The 12,182-nt window shown below is 33.2% G+C and overlaps 1 protein-coding gene across 1 annotated transcript in view; it reads left to right on the top strand.

The window, feature by feature from the left end:
• Window positions 1–10,000, top strand: part of NBEA (neurobeachin) — a gene marked incomplete at both ends in the record, with an annotated part of 46,955 nt that extends 36,955 nt beyond the window's left edge. Inside the window, 6 exons of the mRNA XM_009698554.1 lie at window positions 1,695–1,703; window positions 3,886–4,066; window positions 5,167–5,297; window positions 6,593–6,700; window positions 8,342–8,510; window positions 9,905–10,000. Coding sequence (XP_009696856.1) covers window positions 1,695–1,703; window positions 3,886–4,066; window positions 5,167–5,297; window positions 6,593–6,700; window positions 8,342–8,510; window positions 9,905–10,000 — 694 coding nt within the window. The remainder of the gene's footprint in view (window positions 1–1,694; window positions 1,704–3,885; window positions 4,067–5,166; window positions 5,298–6,592; window positions 6,701–8,341; window positions 8,511–9,904) is intronic.
• Between the last annotated feature and the right edge of the window lie 2,182 nt (window positions 10,001–12,182).

The raw sequence follows: 12,182 nt of genomic DNA, 5'->3' as shown, positions 1-12,182 counted from the left end.
ATAACTCTACCAATATTATAAGGAGGTCATAAAATATAAAGTACTGTTTTCCTTATTTTTTTTCCTCCTTTCTGTGAGGGAGATCTTTGAGGCTTTTTTTTTAATTACACCTATAAGAAAGACATTTTTAAGATGATGTACAAGGATGAAAAAAAACATACTTGGGGAGCTGTATGGAAAAAGGTTTGCAGAAGATGTTTTCTGTTAATAGCAACTGGTGGCCAGATAAAACACTTTATGTACAAGCTAGGAATTTGAAGTAATCTTTGCTTACTACAAGGATAGCAGCTGTGACAAGGACTTGAGGACATTGAGTAAGGCAAAAGAGATTTGAGGATTTGAAATATATGTGACAATTGAAAGTAAATTTCCAGATCCCTTGCAATTAGTTTGTTTTTCCACTTGTTCTATGAAGTCTATATTTCTAATTCTTGCTGGCAGCATTTAAAACAGCAGCTCTCAAATTGTGATCTGAGGACTGCTGGTGTTATATGAGCGGCTGTCTACAAAACTCAGTTAAACTTTTAAAGATGGCTTTATTAGGTCTGTGGATTAAAAGCCAAGGTGAGGTATTTTTCTGTGTGTCCCATGTATAGTGTTAGGATCATCATGTTCATGACTCGTGATGCTGCAGGTGCTGTGTGATCTATAACAATTCTGAGAATCAACAGTGGCATACTGATGTGAAAATTGTCAGCTAGTAATCAAGAGATAATACCCACATGTTGATTCTTGAGACGCATCCAGCTACAAAAGAGGAAGACACATTTGAAAACTCGTTGAACATGGTAATTTCTGTTCCAAAAGGAAAGCAAGCATTTTGTTTCAGCTTGTTTTTCTTTCTGTTAGATTAGGTTTTTCAACTATTTAAATGACAAAAATACTGACATGCTCTTGAAAATTCAGTTTCTTTCTCTTTTTAAAACATCACCAATGAAAATTAGGATTAGTTCCTAGCCCATTATGATAAGAGAGAAAGTGTTTCTACCTAAAACTAAAACATAAAATTTTAACACACCTATTTAATTATGAACATTGGAATTTGAAGACTGACTCAGTCCCAGGGACGTAGTGAATCTTAATTTTTTTTCTGTGATTCAAAATCATTCAAATATCCAGTATGATATTGGTTTATATTGAAGAAATCCCACCAAAATGTAATATATGTAATGAGCTGTCTTGTGTTGCTTCAAAGGAAGGAGTGTTATGCATGAAGAACCAGTTTGCTTTTTGTGATTTATATTTGTTTTGTCAAAACATTTTAAATGTGTTTGCCTCCTCATACAAGGATTAACTACTTTATTACATTTCAGTTGAATGGCTTGTTGTAAAACGCTCATTTTATTTCTATATAATCAGTGAAAACATTACTTTGGTTTACATCGCTTCATAAAATTGCTCTGTGTACTATATAAAAGATGTACATTGGTTTGGAAGAATCAGTGTTTACATGAACTCCATCATAATACAAGATTTACAGTTTTCCTTTGCATAGCTATCTCTTAGAAGTCTTTATTTTCATATGTTCATGCTGAGCTGAAATGTTTTGCTGTTCTAATTATAAATTAAACAAATGTATAATTCCAAGATACTAATTTGTTTCAATTTTACATTGTATTTTTAGTTAACTTAAATAATTTTCTTTTTCTTTTATTGTTGTGATCTGTTGTCTGTTTTGTCTGTTGCATGTCCAGGGTTCTAAGGTTAGTATTGCCGCTGTAAGTTTCAGTTTTTTGCATTTTCAAAAATATCTTATTTTTGATCATTTAATATTTTGGCTTTTTTTATTAGTAGTATTATTATTTTCCTGTGTCATATAGTAGGATGTGAATAGGAATATATTGGGTGTAATCATTCACTTTTCCTAACGTGTTTCCCTTGAGTAACTTAATGCATTGTCAAGTGTGATGCTTACTATCAGCTACCGGACTGAACGTAGGCAGGTCCATGGGCTAATTTTAAGTTATAAATATGGTTGTCAATAGAAAAACTCTTTAGGTCCTGAACATGTTAATTGTATGGGAGACTTGTTAATGTTCTTAAACTATGCTGAGTAGTCACGGAAAGGTGATCAGTTCACTCCTTAGAGAGTTTTTGAGCTACAGCTATCTAAAATATTGCTAAAACGTGAAGACAGCTTGCTCAAAAATGAAGCTTATTTTAAACATTATTAGAATATCAATGTGCTGTTTTTAACAGGTAGAACTGATGGTAAGTTTTGCTGTAAAACTGTCAGTCTTTTTTTTTCCCTTCCATCTAGCAGAGTTTTAGGGTGAATTGTAAAAAAGATTTTATTTTTTTTTCCCCAATTCAAAGTTTGCAAAAATCTTGGTAAAATACACTCAAGTGTTATATAAAAAGAATTTATTATATAACTTGCAAAAAAAAAAAAAGAAAAAAGCAATAGATATTCTGGGAACATTTAAGGCTATGATTGATGTAGTACAGTTGAAGCTTGAGAAAAATCAACAGCAGGCAATTGGCTGCTAGCAAGCCTGATGTTGTTTCAAGCATGAGTTTGAAGTTCAGGTTTCTATAACCCCCTATGAGTTTTTCTAGCAGACTGTTATGGCTATAGATTTTTGCAAATATATTTTCTTTGGATGAGTGCTTTGAAAAATGATGTTCCAGTCTGTTATAAAAAACCAGCAACTCATTTTTCCAAAAAGTAGGAATACAGCACACACTGAGCGGGGGAGACCTGGCTAGAGAAGATAGGCTGGAAATCATTCTTCTGAGAGTTGTTGTTTTACCATTTTTCTGGTATTATTGGGAGAATCAGACAGATGGCAGCCCTTCCCAAATCACCCATGTAACTGAAACATCCTTAATAGAAATTAAATTAAGTGGTATCTATCATTGTAGCGACACGCGCCACATTATATCCTTCATCTTTCAAAACAGTTGTTTCCTTAATACTGTTTGGCACAGTTTGCACTTTTGTCATTTTGCATGCAAAATATTCTAAAAAGTGACTTATAAGTAAGGATACTTATTTTTTAGAAGTATGGAAATAAAGGATTTTTTATTTTTCTATAGTTCTTTTTCTTTGGAAGGAAATGGCCTTAACAGCACAAAATATATTTTGAATTTTTTTTATACATACTACTAAGCAAATTAATAAAAATAAACAAACACAACAAAAGTAATACTTTTCAAAGAGACTGAACTCTGTGTTCAGAAAAGATCTGCGATCTGAACTCTTGTTGACAATAAGAATCAGCCATCTGTAAACAATTTTAAAAATAGTATTTAGGCATATAAATGTGGACGCAGTCAAGTACTAAATCCCGTTTTCAATTTTAGTTCCCCCCTGTTGCTGTCGTGAGGGAGTAAATGTACTCTCTTCTGATCTGCAGGAGGAATGGGCTCTGTCAGGTTCCTATATGGTATAAGTATTCCCAGGGAGAATCAATTCATGGAAACAGGGCAAAACTGTCTGGTTTTTCCCACTCCACTCCTCACATTTACTTGTTTATCTAAAGGAACATAAAAGCTATACAGACAGTAATTACTTTCATCTGTTACCTGTCAGTTTGCTTAGCCTGTGGAAGAATATAAGAGTACGTTGCACCCTTCTATACTGTGACTTGTTTTACTGTCTGGCCACACTTTGTCTTTATGTAATTGCTATTAACTTTCTCATTTATATTAGAAGTTTTCTCATCTATTATAGCATGTAAATATAAATAATTTTCTCACTCTTCATGCTGTCTTACTTCAAATTTCACTCACAGTTTATGTTAATGGTAATACTAGGAGATTTTTAAATAACTTTTCAATGTGTTTGTCATTAAGCGTAACAATTTAGATTTGTATGTGTATGTGCTGTCTTTATATTTCAGTTGTGTTCAAACTGTTTAATTCAATTATCTCCTTTTAAAGACTGAATTGGAAAATATTGAAGTGACACAAGGAATGTCAGCAGAGACAGCAGTAACTTTTCTCAGCCGTCTGATGGCAATGGTTGATGTACTAGTATTTGCCAGTTCTCTAAATTTTAGTGAGATTGAAGCTGAAAAAAACATGTCTTCTGGAGGTCTAATGCGACAGTGCCTAAGGCTTGGTAAGTCGGTAGACAGTATGTATTAAATAATTACTTACAGATCAATGAGCTACAGACAGATCAAGTAGTGACACATGTAAGGGAGGACTTGTACTATGAAGTGATAAAATAAAAATCCCATTTATTATTGATTTGGTATAGTTTTAAGGTTGATTCAATTTAGGCACAAGAAGAAGTTAAAATGACATGTCTGAAATTGTTCTTTCTTATGTATTTCAAGTTGTATATATTTTGGGGGAATAAAAATAGTAAATATAAGTAAGTAAATGGAGAAATATTTTTTTTCCCTAAAAACTGCTTTGCTACCTGCATGTTGCAGGTTTCCTTATCCAAGTCTCCATGGATTTGGAAGACTATTTATAGGCTGTGTAAGATTAAAAGCATGGGATGCATGTGCAGACTCTGTAGACCCTAATATATGTTGCAACAGTCTGGCACCTCTCTTCACTATTCACTATTTGCTATATACTGTTACAATTAATTTAGGAAATGTAAAAATTTCTGAATAATTCAAACTATTCTATGCAAACTTTATCACTTTATCCTTGTGCACATTAAATTTTGACTGTCATCTGGCACAATATTGTTTTACTAATGTTATGTTCCACATACTACTTCATCTCTCAAATGATGAAAAATTTTTGTCCTGTTATTATTCATACCACTTATTAGGTCACTGATAATTGTACTACTCTTGCTATAAAACTTGTGGTTTATTCTCAATGATCAATTTTCATAAAATTCTAAATTACTGTCTACTTTTTTCTATTCCAGCTGTACATAAGTACTTTTAAATTTTAAGTGTTGATAACTGATCAATAACATGTGAGAACTCCAGTTCAAGGACTAATAATTGTCAAATTTTAATGCAGTGATATAGCAGTTTTGTAAAACATTTAGTTGTTCAACTGAAGAATGAATTGAGTAAGTCACCATAATGCTTTGTTGGTAGCGACAGAGAGTCTAATGTGAGAACTATGTTGCACTTACTATTTGGACATGTTTATTATCAAACTAGATGTACAAACTGCTAATTGATTTTCTGAATATAATAATGAGAAAATATTCTAATTTGTAGCATTTTAATAACTTCTTTTTAGTTTGTTGTGTGGCTGTGAGAAACTGCTTAGAATGTCGGCAAAGACAGAGAGAGAGAGTGAACAAGACATCGTTAATCAGCAGTAAAACTCAAGATGCTCTTCAGGGTGTAACTGCATCAGCAGCAACCAAGGTAATTCAGTCTTCGGTTACCAACAGCAATGACAAGTTTGAACCACTGCTTTATAGGATCAGAAAATAATTGTAACTGCCTTCCCAAATACTTGGCAAAAGCTTAGATTTTTGCTATTAATTGGTTTAAAGTAAAAACATGTGAGGGGGTTTATTTGAAACAAGAAAACGTTAATGCAGTAGTATGACTGGAGAAATTTTGAAGAGCTTTTTTACTCTTGCTTAGTCTACTTCAAAAAGCACATCCCCTTACTCACATCTGTCATATATAGCTGCATAGCTTTTTTAATCTGTCGGGGCACTTGCAGTTTTGATTAAATCCTGCGATCACGTCTTTGTTGGTGGAACATCTGGGTCCCGGTAACTTCAACAGACCTTTGCATGCGTATTAGACATCAGTATTTTCTAACTGATTTTAGGAATGAAACTTGTTTAATATTCAATTACAGGTTAGTTTTTCCAGTTTCATTAATTCGTTGCTCATCTGTTGTTTTTTTAACTTGTTTACAGCTTTAAGACTTTAGGAGTCCTGAAACTAAAACCTCGAAGAATTTAGCACAGCCCATGACTAAAATACAACATTTTGTATGATGTAAAGGATTCCTTTTATGGCTACTATATTTTCATTACTAAGTTGTGTTTTTTTCTTCTCTAAAGATTTTTTCAGACAGCATTTACAAACTCAGCTCCTTTCACAATATTATTTCATTAAATCTCACAAAAATGTTACATTTCTCCATGTTATCTCGTTCAATGCAAAACAAATCAGTTAGAAGGAGACTTTTAGGTGTTTAGGCATCATTTGTAATACATTATCATTTTGTAAAGGAAGCATACTACTCTATGCTTTTGTAATAATAGCAGTTATTCTGTAAGTAGTCTGTAATAATTCTCAGTAACATGACCATAAACTGATTTTTTTTAAATATTTCTGCTCATTTTTAAATTTAACACACATATTAGAAATAATATATTCTACTGCTATGAAACAACTGTAATCTGAAATAACCTTTTGCATGCAAATAATTATCTTAACTCTGGAAAGAGATGGAGTTGTTCTGAGGTACTGGAAAGAAGTAACAATTTATATCTAAATAGTTAGTATTAAGACAATAATTCAAAACATTGCTGTATTTCTAGAATCCTTGTCTGAGTATTATGTTGGAAGTATATTGGTAGTAAAAAAGCATCAAAGATTGTTGCAAAATCTAAAAAAGGTGTCAAATTAAGGTTCTAACAGAAATGCTTTGATATTTGGGGGTGGAAAAAAAAAATCTCACTACTTTTTATTTTTAGACTCCCCTTGAAAATGTCCCTGGCAATCTTTCTCCTATAAAAGACCCTGATAGGCTTCTTCAGGATGTTGATATTAATCGTCTACGAGCAGTTGTTTTTCGTGATGTGGTGAGTAATATGTGCTGTAATTCTTTCTTCTGCAAAATCATCACTTACCTTTTGAAAGAGATTTTGATTGTACCGGAATTAAAAATATCCTTCATGTGTTGCACTTTGTATATTATCTGCAAACCATCTGCTTGTGGCTTTGTAACTACCAGCCATTTTCTGTGCTTTAAAATCATACTGATAAGCTATTTGAGATTAGTAGCTAACTGTGTTTAACAGTCAGACTTGATGTTATATTAGCCAAATAATCACATCCAGAATAAATCAATTATGACCTACATTGATTAAAACTGGTGTTTTAATTACTAAAGGTGTCAGCTATTTGTCCAACCAGGGTGAGAGGAAGAACTATTATATGTATTACAGAGCTGCAGCTAATTGAAAGTGTTTTTAGCATAAAACTGCACCACAATGTGTTTATTTTTGAAAGTAGTACAATAGGAATTATTATTATATATATGTGCAAATAGGTATGTTTAAATTTCTCCAACCTAAGTTGGAGTGGATTGAAGTGAAGACTGAAGTTAGAAATAGCTTTAAAAAGAAGAAAGTAGATCTTGACACAAAAAAAAATTATCTGTCAGGATGACTTGATCATCTTGAGAGGGAAAGGTTGAATTTCGGTGGAGATCTTCTGTCACCTACTCTTTTTTTAACTAGAGGAGAGGGAATAGGGGAAATATTGTTTCTGGCATTTCTATGGAAGAACTTAATAAGAGGATTTCTATTTATTTTAAGAATCGCAAAGACATGCAGCCAAACTAAATAACACCCAGAAAACATGGAAAGCAAGCACTGGATTTGTAATAGAAAATGCATACTTGTGGAATAGAGAAAAGGTGAAAGCACTATTGAGTAGATAGAGGCTGAAGTCTTGATTCTGCCATGTTGAGTTTTACACCATAATAATAATAGACATTTCAGTTGAACTACAGCAACTTAAGCTCAATCAAGATGATATCTAAGCCACAGATGGTGGTTGCCATAGAACAGCAGACTATGTGGGGTGGGAGGAAAAGAAGACAGCAAAGTTGTGGTCCTGGCTTTTCCTTAAATCAGAGTCCTGGAAAAAACTAGGATTGCAGCTGACCATCCTGTTGAAGGAGAAGTCAGAATGTATAAGCTGGGATTTATTGCTGGAAGAAAAACAATGGCCATATCCCTCCTGCTTTTACATGTTACCAGGAGCTGTTAGGCCTGCTCATGCATCCAGTCTTAGCTAGAAAAGCATCAGAGAGCTTAGTTTTCCCTCTCAGCAGTAGTACCTCTTACCTTCTTGTGGCAGGAGCTTTCAGGGTCTCATCTTGGGGTAGCAAAAGTCACTTGCCCTTGCTGTTGGGAAGCCTTGAAAGCACTCTCAAAGCGGAGTCAGATCTCTGTTCTGAAAAGCCCATTGACTCCACAGTCCCAGAGATTTGTGTAGTTGCCAAATTACCTGTAAAATTCAATACTCAATATATGTGGTGTGCATAGTACTCTACTGAAAAAATCCATGAGATCTTCTACGTAATCCATTTGCTACTATGCTAACAGATGCAGAGTTTCAGAAGGGTATTATTTATTAAGGCTCGTGATGATCTTGTGTGAAAATTCTATGGAAATTTTTGATATTTTAGATCTGTTCCTTTTTCTCCAACACAGGATGACAGCAAACAGGCTCAGTTCTTAGCTTTGGCAGTAGTCTACTTTATTTCCGTTCTGATGGTCTCCAAATACCGCGATATACTAGAACCACAACGAGAAACTGCAAGGTCTGGGAGCCAGGCAGGTAGAAATATCAGACAAGAAATAAATTCACCAACAAGTACAGGTACATTTATTTTCTTCAAATCTTACTTGATTTTTTTTTTTAGAACTGTAATTATTTTACAACAGGTATTTTTAGTGAGTAGCTCAAGATCCTAATAGGAAATTACTTGCTACTTTCTTTGTCTATAATCATTCGGTTCTTTAACATACATTGGCAGAGTTCAGTTATTCTGTGTATTTGCTTATAGGCTGTAACTAATTTTCATTTGCATATTGCTTTTTTTATGCTTTTTTTTCTTTAATTTGAAAATAATTGAAAAGAAGCAGGGTGCCTGATGGAGTTAAAGCTGTAAAGTACAAGATAGTTGATCAGCACAAGTTCCTGAATCTGTTATTTGTTAGGAAGAACAGATATCTTTAACTCTATACCATGAAACGTATAAAGAACAAACACAGCTGTTTGCCCATGTGAATTCCTTTTGTTTGAGTGAGGAGGTTTGTGAAAGGATAGTGGTGGAGGACTGAGTACTTTCTTGGAGGCGTGCTGTGTTGGTGCCTGCATTTAAAAGTCTATGGAAACAATATAATAAAAAGGAAACGTTTCTATTGCCTTCTGTGACTGAACTGTTTGTGATTTTTATTAGTAGTAGTGATCTTTACTAGCATGCGTTCATCAGCCTGAGAGGGAGGGAGTCTGTTAGCTGTCAGAACTTGTCAGAAATTAGGGATCCAAACTTTACCCCACTTTGTTTCAAATATTTTAACTGTCAGATCAGTAGGTTTTTTCAAGTCTGATTGGATTGATTATAACTGTACCTTCTGTGTTAAAAGAGCTGAAAACAGTAACTGAATTTGTCCATGAAGCTCTTTATGTACGTTTTTCTTCTTGTATTGATTTTTAATTGCTTTCTTCATTTATGGAGTTGCTAATTTTCATTCTTCATAGAATTTATCTTCCAATTTGTGTCATATTTACATTTAGTCATTATTTTCTGATTCATCATGACGTTTTGATTTACTACTTATACATAATTTTTAAAGTCCATGTGCTTGTAGGCTTTCCATTTTAAATATACTACATGAACATAATCAGTTATGAGAAATCATAATTTTTTGTGCCTTCCTGGTTATATGTTATGGTTCTGCACTAAGAAACTGCTAGTTTAGTGAACTATTTCATTCATGATTGTCTTGCCTGTGTGCGTATATCTCTCTCTCTCTCTCTCTGTCTTTTTTTCCCCATGAATGTTGCTCTTGAAGTGCCCAAATAATAGGTGTGCTGTTTCCTATCTCTTGATACAGAACTTGTTTTCTTCCTTTAGAAATGCATTTTTTGTTGATAATACCATATTTGCATGTTTCAATGAGATAGGATATCTGTCATGGATCCACAGTGGACCAGGCCACACATGAATACTAGCTGGCTCACATTTGATTCCATGATTTTCTCCACAGTTGTGGTCATACCATCTATCCCTCACCCAAGTTTGAACCATGGATTCCTTGCCAAGTTAATTCCTGAGCAGAGCTTTGCCCACTCATTTTACAAAGGTAATATTAACATCATCTCCTAACCTGTTTGGGTGTTCTTATTTAATGTAATGTAATTCAAGAACTAACTGTGATGTAATTGTTGATAAATAAGTATACGCCTCAGGTTACATGGAGATCAGACCTGATGATACCTTTAAAACTTTAACTTCCTGCCTACATTTCTCTAGGAAATCTCTTTCCCACTTTTACTACCATTTATGAATTTTACTTGCTATGAAATAAAACAAAATAAAAAAAAACAACAGTCAGGAGGAGGGAATGGATGTAGAAAATTTTAAATGCTTTTGGTTTGTGGTTATTCTTCTACAATATTAGGTCCATAAAAATAAAATCAGACCTAATTTAAAAATATTGCATACCACATAAAGTATGTAGTACTTTCGTAGTATTCCCTTTCCCCATATCTTTCCCTGTTCTTTTGCCTTCCTTTTTCACTTTTTTTCTTGCCTTCTTGATGGTATGTAAACCTCTGATATTGTATGTATTGTGAATTATTTTATGCCTGTTAGTTAATGTGCTGTGCTGTGCTTTTCTTGAAGGAAACTGCTTTTGTGACCAGAGCAACTATTATATGTTTTGGGCCTGATTTGTTTTGTTTTCTTTGTTTGTTTGTTTGAACAGATACTGTATAATGTATGGAATATGTTTTTCAGATGTCATTACTTGAAAAAGAGAGGGTTACTTCAATGTAACTTTAGCCAAGTTTGCATGTATATTTCCCCATTTATTTGCATGCACTGTGCTGCAAATACAGAAATGTAAAATAGGTTAAAAAATTTAATCTGATGAAAATGTTCTTGGTATAATTTTGAAAATCTCAATGGGAAAACAGACTGATTTATGAAAAGCCTAAGAGATTTAAAATTGCATCCTGTTTATAAAGAACAAAAATAGTTAACTGCCTGCTTTAGTAATAATGCAACTTAACGTTTCTCATACGCTGTTCTGGGAGCATTATATTAAAATACTCATTACATCAATTTAAACACTGTGTTAATCTGGCATTTCTTAAACTTTGATGTGTGCATGTATGTATATTATAAATTGTTTTAAATTCTAACAACTAGTGAGCAAGGGTTTGTGATTTTGATTAATAAGACTATTGTCTGCCATACAAAGGAAAAAAATATTTTGGATCATTCAGTTTGCTGATGTAATAGTCTTTCTTGTGACATAGTTGCATTTGTATGATTTAATCCATCATTGATAAAAAAAGAAATCATTTGCTCTTAGTTCAGATGAGTACTACATTACTGTGTGGCACTACAGAATAAACACCTATAATGTCATTAGCTATTGCTTCCTCATCTTTTTTTTTTTTTGCATTTTAGAGCATGTTTCTGTGTATCAGGCATAGGATATTTTATTTTTAACCACCTTAGCTTGAAAATTGGGATTGGTTAGACTGCCTTAAAACACAGTTATTTAAAACATTCTATTTTTTATTAAAATTAACACAATAAAAATAAATGATCCAACATAAATGAGATTAGATTGCTACTTGTGCAAAGCTTGACATTTGATATAATGGGTAGCAAAAGAAGAAGAAATACAAATAGTTTTTCTTCTTATCCACATACAGAACACGAATAAAATATACGTAACAAAAGCAGAAAAAAAAAATTAAGAAGAAATGGAGGCAACCATCCAAACTTACCAAAATATTTCCGAGAAAACATTTTTTAAGAATTGTGTCTTCTATGCTATTGCCTTAAGTACTTGTTTTACCATGAGTTCAAGTAAAATATAGGGTTTTTTTTAAAAAAAAGTTCAATAGAGGTATAGTAAAAGTGTGAACAGGATACAAAAGAAAATAGTTTTGGCTTCAGAAGCAACTTAATCAATAAAGAAAATGTTATCTTGTTGGTATCACCACATCCTTCAAAGTTTTAACTCTGTGAACTGTCAGCCTCTTATACCTAACTGCTTCACTCATAAGAGAAGAAAAATAGAATCATAGAATCGAATCATAGAAGCATTCAGGTTGGAAAGGACTTTTAAGATCATCGAGTCCAACCGTAAACCTAGCATAGCCAAGTCCACCACTAAACCATGTCAACAAGCACCACATCTACACGTCTTTTAAATACCTCTAGGGGTGATGACTCCACCACTTCCCTGGGCAGCCTATTTCAATGCCTGAAAATCCTTTCAATGAATAAATTCTTCCTAATATCCA

The sequence above is a fragment of the Cariama cristata genome, unplaced genomic scaffold (assembly GCF_000690535.1).
Source record: "Cariama cristata isolate BGI_N322 unplaced genomic scaffold, ASM69053v1 scaffold7744, whole genome shotgun sequence".
In the NCBI taxonomy this organism is placed as follows: Eukaryota; Metazoa; Chordata; class Aves; order Cariamiformes; family Cariamidae; genus Cariama; species Cariama cristata.
The sequence above is the reverse complement of the archived record's forward strand: the minus strand, read 5'-3'. Positions and strand labels throughout refer to the sequence as shown.